General features: G+C 39.5%; 1 protein-coding gene across 6 annotated transcripts in view; it reads right to left on the bottom strand.

The window, feature by feature from the left end:
- Positions 1–16,014, bottom strand: part of WIPI2 (WD repeat domain, phosphoinositide interacting 2) — a 44,425-nt gene extending 28,411 nt beyond the window's left edge. For 3 of the 6 annotated variants that reach the window (XM_063090959.1, XM_063090957.1, XM_063090956.1), the window contains exons 1-3: positions 15,717–16,014; positions 13,382–13,435; positions 9,186–9,268 (exon numbers count right to left, since the gene is read on the bottom strand). In XM_063090959.1, the coding sequence (XP_062947029.1) occupies positions 9,186–9,268; positions 13,382–13,435; positions 15,717–15,790 (211 nt within the window). In that variant the 5' untranslated portion in view covers positions 15,791–16,014. The remainder of the gene's footprint in view (positions 1–9,185; positions 9,269–13,381; positions 13,436–15,716) is intronic. The other 3 variants (XM_063090962.1, XM_063090960.1, XM_063090958.1) reach the window with 1 other exon arrangement.
- Between the last annotated feature and the right edge of the window lie 3,810 nt (positions 16,015–19,824).

Below are 19,824 nucleotides of genomic sequence, written 5' to 3'. Positions count from 1 at the left end.
GTCACAAAACATATCTGACAAAGGACTAGTAACCAGAATATCTAAAGAACTCAGACAACTCAATAATAAGACAACCAACCAAATCTAAAAAGGGGCAAAACATATGAATAGACATTTCACAAAAGAAGATATACAAATGTCCAAAATGTACATAAAAGTGTTCACCATCATTAGTCATCAGGGAAATTCAAATTAAAAATCACAATGAGATATCATTACACATATACAGGAATGGCTAAAATGAAAAAGGCTCATACCACCAAATGTTGGTGAGAATTTAGGTCAATAAGAATTCTCATACATCACTGGTGGGACTACAAATGGTATAGCCACTTAGAAGAGCCTGGTAGTTTCATATAAAACTGAAGACTTATCTACCAAATGATTCCACTGTGATATTTACCTCAGATAAATGAAAACATATGTCCACAAAAAGACTTGCACAAGATTGTTACAGCAGCTTTATTCACAATAGCCAAACTGGAAAGAGCTCAGATGTCCATCAGTAAGAGAATGGATAAGCAAACTGTCATATATGCATGTACGGGGCAACCGAGACACACAACAATAAGGAAAAATCTAACAAATAGCATGCCAAGTGAAAGAAGCATTATCTAAAGAAGAGATGCTACATTTATATGAAGTTTGAGGACAGGCAAACCTAATCTACAGTAGAAAAAAACTCAGAACGCTGGTTGCCTCTTGGGGGGCAAAAGGAAGCTGAGATCAACTGGGAGGGAGTAACAGAGAACTTTCTGGAATGATGGTGTCCATTTCTGTTGCTTATAACAAAATACTTGGAATGGGTAATTTATAAAGAAAACAAGATTTACTGCTTACAGTTAAAGAGGCTGGGAAGTCCAAAGTCTAGAGAATACATCTGGTGAGGGTCTTCTTTGGTGGTGGCTTTACGGCAATGCAAGGGTCTCACATGGCAGAAAATGGCAGAGCAGGAAGACAGAGAGACTCTCACATACTCTTTTTAAAGCCCTCAGAACCATGCCCCAGATCACCATTATTAATCCATTCATTATGGCGTGGTCCTACAATCTAATCACCTCCTCAGGGCCCCACCTTTCAATTACAATAACAGGACTTCTCACCATCAACAGTTACAGTGGGAATTAAGCTTGTAATATGAACTTTGGGGGACACAGTTCAATCAATCCACAACAGATGGTGGGATATCAAACCTTGATAGGGTTTGTTTTCGGAGATGCAGGCATTTGTCAAAACTCATAGAATGCTAAGATTTGTGTATTCCACTGTATATAAATTTTACAAGAAAAAAATGAAAACAGTCAACTCTACTTAGTAAATTCATGGGGAAGTGTTTAGGGGAATATATACTGATGTCTGCAATGCACATACACAAAAAGTACGATGGATGAGTGTGGTGGATAGAAAAATGTCAACGACAGAATCTGAGCAGTGGATATATGGGTTTTAGCTATAAATACTTTCAACTTTTCTGTGTGTTTGAAATTTTCCATTAATAAACTGTTAGAAAAAGGAAAGGGAGGTAGTCAGTTGCTTAAACGCAGGTGCAGAAAAGGTAAAGAACCAATGGTTTAGGGTGTTTGCTTATCTTTCCCACCCAACTATAATTTTGAAATGGTTTTCTGAAATTTTTATGGAAAAAGAAGAGGAAATTTCTTTTAGAACTTTAAAAACAAGGGTGGGGGTGGAGGCAAGAAAGCTCTTTTTAACTGCAAATATTCATAAGAGAGAAAGATATAATGAAGTTCCATATGCCCATCACCTAGATTTAACAAATATTAACTTTTTGCTGTTAACTATTTTTTCTTTGCTGAAGAAAAGCTCAACTCAACACTTTACCCCTAAATAATTCAGTAAGCCCCTCCAAATAAATAAAGACATAAGAAAAACATCTTTTCCAGCCACTGAATAAAAGCAGAACATTTCTTACATCAAATAAACTCCAGGTGACAAGTATTTCATGTAAAAACGGAACACCAAAGCATCAGAAGACAACATTGGAACATGATTTATTGACACCCTGGGAGTAGGAAAAAGCCTTTCTAGTACTCAGAAGCCTTACAAGAAAAGACTGATACATCTGAATACACAAAAATTCAAGACTTCAGAATGGCAAAAAGAACCAACCATAAACAAGGTCAAAAAGCAAATGACAAAAAAAGCTAATCTGCTTCAAATTAGTAAAAGAGAAATAACCCAGTAGAAAAACAGGCAAAAGAAACAGGCAGTTTAAAAAAAAAAGCAAATGACTACATGGGAAAAAAAGAGTTCAATTTTAGTTGATTTAAGAATTATAAATAGTTAAGGCAAATGGACACATTTCTTATCTCAGTCTCATAAACACGAAACTGTTTGATAATACCTAGCACTGGTGGGGTGTGAGGAAACAGGCACACTCATACCCTGTTAACAGGAACATCAGCTGGTTCTACCTTTTTAAATAGCAACTTGGCAATGTCTATCAATGTTAAAATGCGATTATCTCTTGATCCTATATTTCTAACTGTAGGAATTTATCTTACAGCTACACTCAGAAGTGGGCAAAAAAAAAAAAAAAAAAAAAAGATGTTCACGAGCAATTCCACTCCTACAGGCACCTACTCAAGAGCAATAACATATGTCCACACAATAACTTGTACACAAATGTTCACAGCAGCATTATTCACAATAGCCAAAAAATGCAAACAACCAATGTCATCAACTGAGGACTGAATAAACAAAACAGCCCTATCCATACAACGTAATATTATGCAGCAATAAAAAGAAATGAAGCATGCTACAACCTGGAAAAACTGTGAAAATATTCTAAGTGAAAGAAGCCAGTCACATACGATTCCACTTATCTGAGATGTCCAGAGCAGCAAAGCTACAAAGGCAGAAAGTAGATTAGTGGTTGCCTAGGGCAGGGAGCGTGGGTGGAAAGAAACTAGGAACGACTGCTAATGGATGGACTCAGGGTTTCTTTTGGGGATGATAAAATGTTTTAAAATTAGACTATGGTAGGTTGCATAACTTAATAAGTATACTAAAACCCACTGAATTGTACGCTTTAAACAGGTGAATTTTATGGTATATAAATTACATCCCCCAAAAAGATTTTTAAAAAATTTAAAAAAAGAAAAAGAAAAAGAAAAAAACATTACAAAAAACTAAATGAAAAAGAAAAAACAAACAAAAAGACAACTCAGGTAGCCTGGTGCAGAAATTTGAACTTTGGCTGATATATAAAAATCTGATGCAAGAAGTACCTGATGTAAGATAGCAAGGGATTTCGAATATCAAGTCAGCTATGAGAAAATGGGCAGCAGACAGAAAACAGAAACTGTCAGGGCAGATCTTCTCAAAGACCACATGTCCATGGATTCCAAGCGTTAGGGAAGACCTCAGAGACCACGTGTCCACAGGTATCTGGATGGGCTTCAAAGGGTCTCTAAAACTGCTGAAATTATATGCTAAATATTGTTTTCTGGGGGAAATATCTATAACTTTCATCAGATTTCCAAAGGAAAGAGTAACCAGAAAAAAGATGAGGCCCTGTGCAAAAGGCAGATGAACTATAGTAACACTGGAGTGAACATGTTTTTGTCACTACTTAAGAAGCAATAACCAAGGGCTGGTTATTAGCTCCGGTGGTTAGAGTACAGCCTTGTAACACCAAGGTCAAGGGTTCAGATCCCCATACGGGCCAGCTGCCAAAAATAAAAAAGTAGTAATAACCATCACACAAAAGGATTTACTTCAGAGTGCCTTTAAGTACTATGAACCAATTTGCCTAGATCATTTCAGGAATATACCTTTCATAAAGCAACCTATTTTTATATATTGTAAATGGTTTAGATCTGTTGCTATTTTTCTACTGCATTATTTCAAAAGCTCTAACATTTTTATATTACACTTCACACTCAATAGAACTTTTAAACACATACACATACCCACCTACTCAGAACAATCACTTTACACTAAACTGTAGACAGCTCAGCTCTCCTATGAAATAATGGTAAACAATGAATCAGGCTGATAAATGAAAGATACTATAATCAAATGAAAAGAAAAAGAAACAAGGCTGCACATTTGTAATTATTCAAGATGGCATGTTACCAGGACACCAGTGCCAGGAAACACTTAGGCTGACACTAAGAAAAAGAACATAAAATTTAGTGACCTCAGAGTCTAAGGCCTTGCTTTTAGGACTCATTCTAGGTGGCCTCTGCCACAGTTTCTGCCAAACTTTCTTCCTAGAGATTGCCTATCTAAAATTTAATTTAAATAATTACTTGATTTAAGAAAGAATGTTGTTTTGCTTCTGCTGGCACGGTATATAGCTGGCAACGATAAAACTCCCGAAGAGGGAAGGGAAAAACGAAGCCATTAAATAATTGATGTAATATACTTCCATATGAGTCTCCTGGATGCCTGAAGCTCTAAAGGGATGCAAGTTAAGAGCCTGATGTTCCATTACAACAGATTTAGCAAGAGAGGCTACTGGAGTTTCTCCTCTGTAGAATCCATTACTGTAAATCTCACTGAAATTAATATTCCAACCAGTGGATGGCCTGTCAAACAGAAACGATGTCAGAAAGCACCATTTCTCAAATATTAAGATGCAGATGATGGCCCATAAAGTAAATGATGATTTGCTTCTTGGCCAAGCAAAAAGGTTGATAAAAGGTGTTACATGTTGATGGATGCATTTCTATAATCAACATAGGCTCTGGCACTTTTGCTGAGCTAAGGAACCATCTGCTTGTGTTGGGTTTCAGAATTGAATGCTTTATGAGGTATGTTTTCCCAGCTCAGAAACATATAAAGTGCAAAGAAAATACACAATGTAGAATCTGAAAAACCAACTTCTAAACCTTTGTGATATGTTACAAGTAATAAGTTCATATCCTTTATTTATTTTGCCTAACAGTGTAGGATATTGTTGCAGTAATATTTCAGGGAGGAGAGAACACATATCTGCGCATTATATACCCATATCTCCAAACAAAAATGCACATACAGAGATATAATAATAAAACATATGGGGCATACATTAACAATGGGCATGAAGTATCTGGGAGTTCTTGTAACTTTCCTTTAAGTTTCAAATTACAACACTATAGATAGTGAAAAAATCTTCCAATGCTGCTGGGCAAAGGGTCAACGCCCCCCACTTACCCCCAATAAATGAAAGAGGAACAAGCAGTTGTCAATCTTGTTTTTCCCCAAGACCAGCTCTAGCTCATTCTTTCTGTATCAGCAACAGTGACTGATAGCAAAGATCTGATTTTATGATGGATTGTTAAATTATGAGGGTATGAGCCAAAACTGAGCCTGAACTAAATACTGAGATGTGAAGCAATATTCTTCACTGATTCTACTTGTAGAAAAATGCTAGAAATCAATCTTGACATTTACTCAGTAGCTAATCTGTCTCTAAGAGATATTCTTTTATCTACTCAATAAAAGTATGTGAAAAAGGAAAGGTAGATAATATTCTAGGAATAGAATGATGTAATAGCTTCAGTTTAAAGCATTAACTCACAAAACATTCCTTGTCCATTTCATCCTTTATTTTTAAGGGTCAAAGTTCACTAAGAAGAACATAGAAATTGATATGCCACCTTACCACGTTGGTCAGTACACATCCATTCTTTAAATGATGCTACCAAGACATCACATTTTGTTCCACCAAAAACCTTTGAAAAACAAGGCACCAAAAGCAGTAAAGTAAATAAACTTAAACTTCAGGAAGAGTAAAGACCAGGTTTTGGTATTCTCACACCCTTTCGAAGCAGCCGGCCTCCAAAAAGTGGTAAGAAAATTCTGTGAATTTCAAAACATACGACTATAGTGACTACAGCAACAATTTTTTTTTTTTTTAAAAGATGACTGGTAAGGGGATCTTAACCCTTGACTTGGTGTTGTCAGCACCACACTCTCCCAAGTGAGCTAACCAGCCATCCCTATATAGGGATCTGAACCCATGGGCTTGGCACCATCAGCACCACACTCTCCCAGTGAGCCACGGGTTGGCCCTTACAGCAACAATTTTAATAGCACAACTCAGGCACTTCATTTGGATACAGATTTAATAAGTGTTTTAGTCATTTATAAAAGCCTAATGGAATCCTTTTGCCAGATATAGGGCTACCCTGCTTTGAAGAAATACTCTGTAGGGAACAATCCTGTGTAGGATCATGCGAAGGCAGCCAGTTTGGAGATCTTTGGGAATGCTGACACCCACCTGAGATAAGCAAGCACTAGTTCACACCTATTTTATCACCCAGATCATATATTCCAGCCTACATGATAGAAAAAAGACTTTTATAGAAGATTTAGTAAGCATTAGGAGGCAAGTCTAAGGACAAAAAAAAAAGGAATAAAACCCAAGGTCGACAACAGGAACCACAAGTCAGGGATGCTGATTATAAGAATTCTGTGTCCCTGGTCTCTCCCTATAAAGGGCCTGGGTGCTTGCCTGGGAGGGCACTACCAACAAATGGACTGTTAGGGAGACTTAGACACATTCCACTGATGAAGGTGAGGACCACCTGAAGGCCTACCTGCAGAGAGGAGGCCAGGGCCTGGGAGGGAGCCTGAAAGGCTCCTCACCTCTTTGTAAGCCAGAAGAACTCCATAATTTCAAGTAATTCACACAAAGAAACAAATTTTTCCCCTAGTGTCTTCATCTTTACAGGGGGGTTATCTATGTGTGTGTTTGCTTGCCATTGTGTGCCCAGACTAACATCTGACCCAAATATATTTACTCTTGGTCTTCCTCCATTTAAATGCAAGTGTCATGAGAGTAGGAACTTTGTCACTATTATATCTCCTGCAACAAGAACAGGGCCAGCCCATGGCAGGTCCACTTGAAGTGTTTATTGAATGAATGGAAACAAAATGAATGAGATGTCTATTCACATTAACTTGCTGAATCTACTGCTCTTGAGAGACAGTAACAGGAAAAGTAGAACTCCAAAATGGAACACCAAACCACAGTGAAAGCAACCTGATAATACTGGAACACTCAGGAAGGAAATATTGGCATAGTCAATAAGGAGGAAACTCAACTCTCCAAAACCTCATGTAGATAATTAAAACGATAAAGATTAAATATCTTCCTGAATCCATATCCCACAATGACTAATTACAAGAAGTATCTTGTGAATACTGAACTCCTCAACTCCTTGTAACAAGAATACTTAACTTAGGTCAGGGACATGGGTAGGTTTGAGTCTGCTCAAAATGTTATACACAAGGGCAAGAAAAGATTTACAAGCCACATAACCAACAAAGGACTAGTATCTACAATAGAGAACTCTCAAAACTCAACATTTTAAAGAAAAAACTAAATTAGAAATTGGGCAAAAACATGAACAGAAAATTCACTGAAAAGGATAGGCACATGGCAAATAAGCACATGAAAGGATGTTCAACATCATTAGTCATTAGAAAATTAAGACCACAATGAGGTAGCACTGCACATATCTATCAGAATGGCTGAAATTAAAAAAAAAAAATGGTGATAACACCAAATGCTGGCAAGGATGTAGAGAAACTGGATTACTTATACATTATTGGTGGGAAAGTAAAATGGTACAGCTATCCTGGAAAAAAGTTTGGCAGCTTCTTTTTTTTTTTGTCCTTTTCGTGACCGGCACTCAGCCAGTGAGTGCACCGGCCAGTCCTATATAGGATCCGAACCCGCGGCGGGAGCGTCGCAGCGCTCCCAGCGCCGCACTCTACCAAGTGCGCCACGGGCTTGGCCCTTGGCAGCTTCTTAAAAAAACATGTAACTACAATACAACCCACCAATTACACTCTTGGGCATCTATTCCCAAGAAGTGAAAACTTATGTCCACACAAAAACGTGTTCACGAATGTTCATAGCAGCTTTATGTGTAATAGCCAGAAACTGGAATCAGCCCAGATATCCTTCAGCAGGTGAATGGTTAAACAAATTGAGCTATATACATACCATGGAATACTGCTCAGTAATAAAAAGGAACAAACTATTGACACACACAACAGCTTGGATGAATTTCCAGGGGAATGAAGCTGACCAAAAAAAGTCAACCACAAAAGGTTATATACTTCCGTTTATACATTTTAAAATGACAAAATTCTAAAAATGCAGGACAGATTAGTGGTTGCCACTGATTAGGGATGGGGTACAGGGGTGGCAGGAGAGAGGCTAGGTGTGGTTATAAAAGGGCAACGAGAAGATCTCTCTGCACTGTTGGAACTGCTCAGTATCTTGATCATGGTGGCCACAGGAATCTACACAGGTGTTAAAACTGTACAGAACTTAAACACATACACAAATGAGTATAGGTAAAACTAGAAAAATGTGAACAGGAGACATGGATGTCAATATCCTATTTGTGATATTATACTATAGTTTTATAAGATGTTACCATTGAGGAAAACTGGGCAAAGGGTATAAGAGTTCTCTGTTTCTACATGTGAATCTATAATCATCTTAATTTTAAAAAATTAGGTACATGGGAAGAACCCAAAGCTTTTCATCACAGTCTTGCTGGAGGGTCTGTACCTACTACTATCTATTCAGCAAGTACTATTTTACACACTGTTAAGTACATATATAATCTTTAATCCTGACAACAATCTTATAGATAGGCATTATTTCTGTTTTGCAAAAAAAAAGAAACTAAGGCCCAGAGATGAAGTAATCTATCTAAAGTCACACAATAAGTAACTGAGCAAGAAACCAAATTCATGACCCTTCTGCTATTCCACACTGTCTCTCCGATAAGTATGCTACTCAAATGCCATAAAATGACAACTCAAAAAAAGATTGTTCCTACAGGGGCTGTAAAATTTTCAGTTTTCTGGAAGCCCTTTATGGTGGTAACCTAAATGGTTTAAACAGCATTAAAAAGGGGGAGAAATTACAGAATAATACATATGGCAAGACATAGTGTATTGAAAAAGACAACCCATAAAACAAAACTCTTCCTATATGTAAATGTACATGTATGCAAATACACAGAAAAAGATCGGGGAGAGCACCCATAGATTGTTACTAGTTCTCGCCTCTTGGGCAGACTAAGGTGGAAGAAGAGAACTGGTCAAGGGGTATCTGAACTTTAACCACAGTGCTTGAATTTAAGACTGCATTCCAACTGAAGTACAACTTTTTTTTTTTAAGAAGGGAAAAAAAGAAAGCAAACACTTACTGCATTCATAGATCTGTTCGAGCTTATCCACAGAAGAAAGGGAGAAAAATTTATAACCGGACTTACTACCAACAGCTAGGGACCTGCAAGAAAAACCAAATTCAGAAATAAGAACTGATTCACGTAGATAGTGACAGTGCACAAACTAGATCCGACGGTACCAGTTAGTAACCAGCATCTCTACCAAAAATTAGCACAGATCAAGTATTTTCATGTAGTTAGTACCAGGTACATGGTAGAGGAAGATACCACAAGGTCACTAAAATATAGACAGACAATATTCCTTTTAAAACTTATAAAACTTTTTCTGGAGATCTAATGCACAGCATGGTGACTATAGTTAATAATAAAGTACTGTATACTTGAAATTTGCTAAGAAAGTAGATCTTAAGTGTTCTCACCACACAAAAACAGGTTAACTATGAGGTGATAGATATGTTAATTAGCTTGACTGTGGTAATCACTTCACAATGTATATCAAAACATCATGTTATACACCTTAAATATATACAATTTTAACAATCATACCTCAATAACGCTGGAGAAAAAAATTAAAATAAAAGTACTAAAAAAACAAACGAAAAACCCTATAAAACTCTGAAGATAAGTTTGAGATATAAATGAAAGTAATCAGCCCTAAATCATTGATTTCCTCAAAACAAACGAGGGTTTCTTAGGTGATTTGATATGCATGCACACTATGCGTGTCTAAAATTTAGAGTATTGGCTTACTTAACTTTCATACAAAGATAATTGCAATCTAGGTGGAAGTAGATACCCTTCTGCAATTTGGTAAGGCCTTTAACAACCATGGCTCAATCACTTATGTTGTGCTATAATAATAATAGCTGAACAGTGGGGTAGAAAGGAAACATAACTTATAATATGGAATCAGAGGACCACATGGTTGGCTTAGAAGGAAAAGGCTTTTTGATAGCCTCATGTTTAAGATTCCATACTCACCACCCAACAGCCCTGCTTTTTGCTAAGAGGCTCGGAGGAACTCAAGAGCTCACCAGACCCTCCAAGCACAGGAAATCAGTGACACTAAACAAAGGATTTTATGATCAGAAAATTACCGCTCTCCAGAGCATGACTGACCAAGGAAAGCAGAAACGAGAAAGCACAGCTCTCAGAAACAGAAGGATGAGCGAATGAGGCAGGAAGCGATGGGTAAGGGAAGAATCAGACACTAGGATCATTTTTGATTTAATGTCTGGGAGAACACGAAAACAAGTGGAATTACAGAAGAGTAGAAATAATGAAGATGGACATTTCATACCATGAGTATTTGTACCCCAAGATAAAATTAGGGCTATTCTAATGATCATTTTTAAAAACTTGATTTCCAGCCTCCCTTTCACACATATGTGGAGAAATATACTCCAAGAAGGGAGGTGCTACAAGAACTATTAATATTTAAAATTATGTTGGTTCATCTTAGAAGTATAAAAGAACAAAACTCTTTATACCAGCTCATATAATCTTTCTTTGCAAATGTGTTTCACTATATTGAATTAATTAGATCAATGAAGTAATTGGGTATTATTATCTGTACATATTTTGAAAAGTAATAATAAAAGAACCAACAAAATACAAGAATATCCAGGAAGAACAAAAATAAAACAAAATCTCAGCAACCCTGAACTTTTGGGAAATCGGTGTTCAGGAAAATATTTTCCAGATAACTAAAGGTTGTTACTTTAAGCACCAACTCCCCCCACCCCCATTTTCTGATTTAAAAACCAAATAATTCTTAAAGTGTATGCTTTCCTGTGTTCATAAAACAAGTGAATGACAAATTCTTTTAAGTTGAGGGTTTTGTGTACCCCACATCAAATGGCCAGACTGCACTGCTGAGTTTATAAAAATATTTTTCTAACTTTTGTTTTGCTGACAGTTGTCACTTTTCCTTGTGACAATCCTACTATCATTAACAGCCCCTCTCCTTTTCTGATTTCTTGTTGACTTGGAAACCAAATCACCAAGCTTATTAACATTATGTATAAAATAAGCCTAGAGAGGGCCTTTCCCACAGGCAAAATTAATGAGCCTGAGTACCTGATCCTTGAATGTGAGAAATCCCAGTTCTCAGCCGTGCTCCGTAACAAACAGAATTTGTTAAACTGGGCTTTGCAGATCAAGTTTGATGTTCTTCCAGATATTCAGAAACTGATTTAGGATATTAAACACCTCATCTAGAATTTTAATCCCAATGTCTACAAAACTGATTGCGGACTCCAATGAGTTAAGAAACGGAAGCAAAAATATTCCAGATATTTTTTGAGATGTATATATAGTGTAGCATAAGTATATACTCTATCAGTAAAGGTAGTCATTGTAAAAAGGTAATATCAAACCAAATAGGTTTGATATTTTCATCTCAAATACCAACAACCAAGTTCACACACCCCTCTTCGGAGATTATGCTTTTAATAATTTCTCAGGACTAGCCTGACAATAAAATGGCAGAAATATTAATGAGAGAGGTAGAGCAACAGATAAGGATGAGATTTGCCCTGACAGGTAATCTTATTGCCAATAAAAGCTTATGTGGGCATTTTAAAAAGGGTAACACAGTAGGATCTTTTATTGACAAAGGGAAAAACTAACAAACAGAAAAAAGACGTACTTGCTGAATCCCCCCATTTAGCTACTCTATCCCACCTTCAGCTGCACCTGGAGTCTAAATCCAGATACCCTGTTTCCCCTCTCCAGAGACTAGGCCTAGGCCTGCCTTCTGCTAGGGCAGGAGAGGGAGTGACTGCTTCTTAAATACACTTTCAACCACCAATCCTCTATTTTCATCCCACTTCCCTTACCCCACTTCTAGAGCTGCCCTAGACCTACAATTCCTGAGCCTTTTGGGGATTCTGCAGTTTAAACTAGGTTGGTTCTCTGCTTTCTCCATTAGCAATTTAAGATTCAGCTTCCTTTACCACTTGCTGGTTTCCAAATTTGATTACTAGCATCTCCTTTCTCATTCTCCCCATCCTATGGTTTAAGCCTTATTTTAAAAGTATCTTTGACATCATTATTGACCGAAATTTGGGTTTTGAGAGGGAGACTAAATAAATGCTTGTGTTTGACCCACCATCTTTAACTGAAAGTCTTTGTCATTGAATTTAAACTTGTGCATCCAACATCTGAAAGTTTGTGATTTCCAATAAAAATGAAAATGTGAATTAGATCTTTTTCCTAACTTCCTTATCTTTTCTCTACCCTGTTCCCAATCAACGGTTCATAAAGGCTTTCCCTTTTCATTATATGCTCTTCATGAAAGCCATACTTGATTGTGAAGTTAAGTAGGAACAGTCCAACACTGTAAACAGGATGCAACCTGAATTGTTGCTGCTGCTGCCAGCAGAGCCCTGAAAGGCCCTGGTGCCCTCACTTTGGGCCACAGCTGCTCAGAGTTTATCACTGGGACAGCCCCCTCCCTGCAACTCACATACTCCCCACCCTAGACTTCTACTTGGGTATCCCTAAGGTCTTTCAAACTCAGTAGTACCCAAAGCAGAGTTAATCTTTCCCCCTAAACTGAATCCTTTACTAATTTTTCTCCCATGATAATATCACTGTTCACTCAGAACCCAAGCCAGAAACTGGAAGTCATCTAACTTCCCCTTTAAATGCATCATACATGTCCCGTGGGTCACACAAGTCCTGATGGCTAATCAGTCTCCTTCCCATTGCACTGCTGCTGGACAATATACTCTGGTAAGTGGTCTCCTGCCCTCCTCAAATACACCCTCTGCAGAGCAGGGAGAATGACCTAAAACTTTAAAGTCTGAAGGATCCTCAAAAACCATCTTCAATTTACAGATGAGGAAAGAGAGGAGAGCAGAACCTTCCCAGCACAGTGAGTTTACTCTAGAAGAGAACGGGGAAGAAAGCAGTACATCCAGACAGGTTTCTCCTCCTTGTCTCCAGACACTTTATAACATCAAGTCCACAAACACAAGTCCCTTCTTTATTCTATCCCTTTTAGAAATGTTTAAAAGACACTGCCACATCACTAACTTCCCATAAACTGTGATATCCACTGGAAAAATTTAGTCCCTGATATTTCCATTTAAGATTCAAATGACCCTCTGCCACTTATTAACTGGTTAACTTCAATTTCAAAAAGCCAAAAAGTCCTCCAATATAAGCCTTGCAAAGTGTTACTTTCAGAATTCAGGATTGGAACTAACCAGTCAACAGCGAGATGACCGAAACCAGCTGCTCTTGATGACTCTTTCACTGTTCTAGTTTAAAAAAAAAAAAAAAAAAAAAAAAAAAAGATGGTAAAAAGCAAATAAAACTCATTCACACTTTAAAATAAAATCAAGAAAAATACCATAATATTTGAAATCATTTTACCAGTACAAGAAAAAAGGCAGGACAGTTATAGTTTGGGATGCCATGAATATTGTGTTGTCAAGCATTTAAAAGACAAAGTGAAATTACTGTAAAACACACATATATCCTATTAAGTGAAATGACTTTCAATTTTCTCAGTGAATACAGCAAATGTGAATTCTAGACCAATATTCTCTGTCTTGCTATTACTGTGTTCCTCTATTAAAATAAATTCCGGAGACTGGGAAGGGAGGGAAAGGCATAAACATAAAGCCTCTCTCTGTAGGAACTTTTGCATTTCTTTCCAGTGCAGGTTTAAAACAAATTACACAGATAGACTTTTGGTATAATCCTAACTCACTATTCCTTCCAATTTATGTTTACACTATATCAAAGTCTCTTTGGAAAGTCAAAATTATGACACAGAAATCTTTTCTTGAACTAGTAACTTCAGGCCACATATAGGAGTGGTTAAGCACATGATTTCCATGTGTGAAAAGTTCTATTTCAGGCCAGAGTTACATTCTTCTATTATATACGGAACTTATAGCCCAGTTGAAATACAGCAAAAGAGAATGCTTTCCTATACTTGATTTCTTTCCATTACAAATAATGAGTAGTGAAAAACTGTTAGACTGAAACTGGTAGAATATGTTTTGGAAATTCTTAATTTATACAAGGCATAAAACCCCATAATACTACCTATCGTTTCTTACTGGTTTCAAAATACTAAGGGCTTAAAAACCAAATCAAAATTCGTTTGAAATTTCCTCTTCCCTATCTGGATGAATACAGTCTATCCCAATTATGAACAAACAGCAACAGGTTGTCTGAATTGTTTTTATTATGCTGGCTTTTGGTTACTTAGAACACTATAGTGCTTGGCAGTTTTAATCTTTACAGATTGCTACAGCATGATTTCTAAATTCTCATTGTTCATAATCCTTCTCAGTAGGTATAAAAAATAGCGTGGCAAAGTGGAAAGAACATTGGAAGAGAACTCAGGAAACTAGATTCTACTTCTGCCCCCATTCCATTACTAACCAATTCTAAGATCCAGGCAAGCTCTGAACTTTTCTATAGTTTGGTCTCCTCACCTACAGTCTGACTAGATGATCTGCCCCCTTTCCAACTCTCAACACAGTGCGACTGTCTTCACTAGTTTCACAACTTTTGGAAGGTGCTATTGAGTACCCACAGCAGACTACCAATTGGGTGTTTGCCATTCTACAATTAACTTTTAATTTAAAAAAATCTCATTTTCTACTTTGCTAATTTCATTCAGCCAACAACTCAATTACTTAGCGAGATGCCAAAGGACCCAGTCTTCCTCCTCCCTTACATCACTTCCTCTTACTCACTTCCCAAGATGGCTCTCCTCCCTTCCAGCCCCATAACTCATCCTTCCTTTTCCAGAAACCTCATCTATTAACTATCCTTACAGGTCATCCAGGCAGCCTCTGAAGAATCAGCTTCCAGCCTATATCGGTTTGAACAAACAGCATTCTGAATCCACAGGCTGGCATAAAGTTCTTTCTTGCCCTAAGGATGACCCATCTCCTGATGTTCCCAAACTCCTTGAGCACTGCTCTGTAACATCTCTCTTGACTCAGTTTCTCCCTAGGTCGGAGGCCAGGATTACTGCTAAATTTGTGTCTTGCCAGGAGAAGACATCAAAGTTATCTGCCAAAAAGAACAGCGAGAAAAGAAGAAAAGGAAATAAAAGAGGGAAAAGGGGCCCTAAAGTGGTGAGACAGGAGGAGGGCCTGAAGAGGAGAGAGAGCGGGGGGGGGGGAGATTGAGCAAGAAGGGGGAAGCGGGAGAGAAGCAAGCAACTCTGTCCCCGCTCCACAGGCGGCCCCAACAAGTTAAGCCACAAAGTTCTACCCCAACTTTGTGAGAAGTGAGGTCTGAAGAACGAGAACCTCTCCGAGAGCAGGTGAAAACATCCCTATCTCCGCCACCTCGCCCACCCAGAAGTCGCAGATCCAGGGCAGCGGCCGAGGGTCCCTCAGGAGAGCGTCCCTCCCTCCCTCCAACGCCTGGGCCCGTCCCCTGGGACGCCGCTGCCCGCCTCGGCCCGAGGGGAGGCCGGGCCTGCGAACCCGCCGAGCTTGGCGCGGGCTCGGGGCTGCACGAAGCAGCGCGGCCGCCCCACCCCCGGGCCCGACCCCGGCCCGGCCTTACGTGTTGTCCTGGTTGAAGTTGGCGAAGAGCAGCTGGCCGGCGCCGGCCTCGCCACTCTGGCTCGCTAGGTTCATGGCTGCGCGCGCGGCGTGCGGGCGGGTCGGCCCGGCCGGGGGCGGCGCGCACGCGAGGGCGGGTCGAACTGTGCTCAGGGTCGGCGCCGGGTCCCGCTCGCCGCCTCGGTCGCCACCTCTACCTGCTCCGGGATCAACCGCCGCCTCATCCCGTCCCCGCTCTTGTTTATGCTCCGGAGCCCGGGAGTCTTGCGCGCCTGCGCGACCCCGCCCCCGCAACGCACGGCCTTTTACGGCGCAGGCGTATTGCGGAGGCTCCGCCCCTTTCATCTCCGGTCTGGGCTGGGGTTCCGGTGGAGCACGCACGCGTGCGCTGCGCCTAGCTGGGGGAGCGTCGGAGGCTGCGCATGTGCCTGGGGAAAAGCAGGTTGGAGTCTGCTCCCTGTGTACCCCGCGTCCTATCATTTTACTGCTACTGAAAGGGCTCTCCGTGAATACTTACGTATATACGTTATGTTGTTTCGTGCTCACTGCACCTCTATGTAGAGAATATTATATCCTCATTTTACAGATTTGAGAGCCAAGGCTCAGAAATATCAATCTGTTTGCCACGTGTTAATCCAAGACTGGAAACTCCCTTGTTTCTCCAAGTCCCACCCTTTTGGGTCCCGAGGGAGAATCCCACCTTAAATTTATTTATTCATTCAGCAGTATTTAGGAATCACCTAACATGTGAACTATATAGGCCACTTCCTTTCCCTCAGAGAAGTTACAGTGGAGGAGATATTTAAATAACCACAATTCCAAAGCTGGGGATACAATGAACAAACACTGAAATCAGCTAACCTAGATTTAAGGGAAAGGGATTGTGTAGTCAGAAAAGGCTTCCTGGAGGAGATGAGACCTGAAGTTTGAGTAGTCGGTAACCAGGCTAAGGGGATAATGGGAGCAGTCAACAGAGGCAAAGGTCGGTGGATGACAGTGTGACATGTTCAAAGAACTCTGGACTCAGCTTAGAGTGGGAAGGTAGATGTAAGACAGGATTTGGCTGGAGAAACAGGAAGTGCCCAGATCAAGCTGGGTATTGTTAAGAAACATAAAGCAAGAAATAGATATTATCCAAAGAGCAATGAGCTGCCACCGAAGGTAGTTAGGCAGGAAAATATCATGATCAAATTAGTTCTTAGGGAAGTTCATTCTAGCCATAGAGTCAAGAACGCAACGAAAATCATTGAGGAAAGAATGATCTTTTCAATAAAAGGAGTAAATTTCGCTACCTCATGCCATAGTCAGGAATTAATTTGAGTTAGATACTAAATTGAAAGGTAAAAACAATTAGGTTTCTAGAAGAAAACAAGAGAATACCTCCATGATTTGGGGGTAAACAAAGTCTTCTAAGTAAGTACTTTAAAAAGGACTAATCCCAAAATAAAAGATTGGTCTTCATCGAAATTAAGAACATCTGTTCATCAAAAGAGACCATTAGGGCTGGCTGGTAGCTCACTTGGTTAGAGCATGGTGTTGATTACACCAAGGTCAAGGGTTTGGATCCCTGTACCTGCCAGCTGCAAAAAACAAAAACAAAAACAAAACACTAAAAAAAGAGACCATAAAGAGAGGTTGAAAAGGCAAGCCTCAGAATGGGATACATATATCTGCAACACCCATTTTTGACAAAGGACTTATATCCAGAATATATAAAGAACTTCTACAAGTTAATAAGGAAAATATAGACAACTCATTTTTTTGTTGGCAAAATACTTGGACGTTGGCACTTCACAAAAGAGGATATCAAAATGGTTAATGAGGGTCCGGCTGTTAGCTCAGCTGGTTAGAGCACAGCCTTGTATCACTAAGGTCAAGAATTCGGATCCTCTTACCAGCCAGCTACCAAAAGAAAAAGGCTAATGAGCACCTGAAAAGGTGGTCATCATTCGTACTCATCAAGGAAATGCAAATTAGAGCAAATGAGATACTACTAAGCATCCACCAAATTGGCTAAAATTAAAACAACTGGCAATACTAAGTGGGGGCAACAATATAGAGCAATTGGAACTCTCATACACTGTGGATAGAAGCATAAAGGTTACAACCATGTTGGAAAACTGTTTGGCAGTATCTACTAAAGTTAAACGTATATATTCTCCATGACTCAGCCACTTTACTTCCACGTTCATACTCAATAGAAATTAATGTATATATATTTTCACCAGAAGACATGTATAAGAATCTTCCCATACTGGCCAGCTGCCAAACAAAGCAAAAAAACAAAACAAACAAACAAACAAAAAAAACCCAAACAAACAACTAAAAACCAATCTTCATAGCTTTATTCATAATAACCCAAAACTGAAAATAACCCAAACATCCATCTACAGTAGAATAAATAAATAAATTGTGGTATATCATACAAAAGAATACTACACAGCAATGGAAAGGACATACACAATATGGATGACTCTCACAGATATAATATTGTGTGAAAGAAGCCAGACATAAAAGAGTGCGTACTACATGAACCCATTTACATGAAGTTCAGGAGTGGTTACCTCTGGTGGGTGATTCGTTGGGAGGAGGCATAATGGGTTGGTTATATGGGCATCAACCAACCACTGAAATAAAGATATAAGGAGGAAACAATATGTTCAGTGGTTCTGTCTTTATCAGTTTCCATGGTTTCCTATGGACTGTATTATTGAACGAAGGCACATAAAGAGGTGCCTGGGTGAATCCCCTGGATTCTAGACACAGTTCTCCTTGACTTCATTTTTAGCAGCCACACAATTTTCCTTTGTTCATCAGAATCTATTCCAGCCAGGATGGTAACACCTTCTCTCTCTATTGGTTCTATGAATGAAGCTCCCCAAATGGCCAGTGAATAGACTAATTTTCCAATTTACCAGAACCATGACCTTGTTCTGTGGGATAATAGAGAATTCCTTGGGTTCTAGGATCTCAAAATCCAGTAAGCCCAAGGTTGTGTGGATGAAAACAAAAATTCCTTATGTGGATTATGAGATGCCATATGCAAGGAAACACTACCATCTCTATTCTTAGTTTGTAGGCATGTACCGCATGTTGTCGACAGGGTGTGGTCTCTTAGCTGCTACCATAATGAAGCCTTCAGTAGACCATTCTACCATCTATCTGGGTAATTAATTGGGCACATGACAAGGATGATGAATTCCAAAAGCATGAGCCTGTTGTCAAACTTCCTTTACCTTAATGTAAATGTCTTGGTCAGAAGAGATGTGGAATGGGACATGCAAGAGACCTTCCTGAATAACTGTATTTAAAAACTGCAACTTCTACCCTTCCACATATTTCTTATCCCTTTCCTTCTTTTATATTTCTGTACAGCACTTCTTACCTTCCAATACACGATACAATGGCTCCTCCTGACTAGAACATAAGCTCCATGAGGGCAGGGCTTTAGCCTGTGTCATTCACTCTGTGTCCCCATTACCTAGAAAAGTGTCTGAAGAACTAAACTCTGGGCCTCCTTTTCTGATGGCCAGGAATAGCAGGAGCTGAGAGCCACTGCCCATTCACCCAGGTTTTGTTTCACTGCTTTATTACCTGGGTAGTATTGGGAACCCCTGAAAGGTGTTATTGGAGAGTAGGCTGGATTTCTGCCAGGGACATGACCTGTGTGTGACGCAGTAATGCACCCTTGTGTCCCAGCTCACCTGGGAACAGCACAAACTGACATTCTTGGTGGTGAGGAGAGGAGGAAGAATGCTCAGGAGCTTCTATCATCACTTAGGATTCCTCCAGGTGGCTAGCCTGATGCCAACCCCAGAGAGAAGAGCCTCCATTCCTGCTTTCAACCTGAAAGCAAAACCAACATCTGCAAGTGCTTAGAACAGCCCTCAAGGATTCTTGTTATGTGCAACCTTCAGAGCTGAGCAAGCCTCCCACAGACAAGTTCCTAAATAAACTCTTGGGATGACAGCTGGTATGGAGGAGGGAACTAAGGGCTGGAGTGAAAGGGCACATGAGGTGAGGCCAGGGGGGAGGGGTTAGGGTGTGCAGAACACTGAACTCAGACAGGCATATTTGGGGTTCAAATCCTAGTTTGGGTTCTCAGGAGG

The sequence above is a fragment of the Cynocephalus volans genome, chromosome 3 (genome assembly GCF_027409185.1).
Source record: "Cynocephalus volans isolate mCynVol1 chromosome 3, mCynVol1.pri, whole genome shotgun sequence".
Classification (NCBI taxonomy): domain Eukaryota; kingdom Metazoa; phylum Chordata; class Mammalia; order Dermoptera; family Cynocephalidae; genus Cynocephalus; species Cynocephalus volans.
Note: the sequence above shows the minus strand (reverse complement) of the source record. Positions and strands in the feature narration are given on the sequence as shown.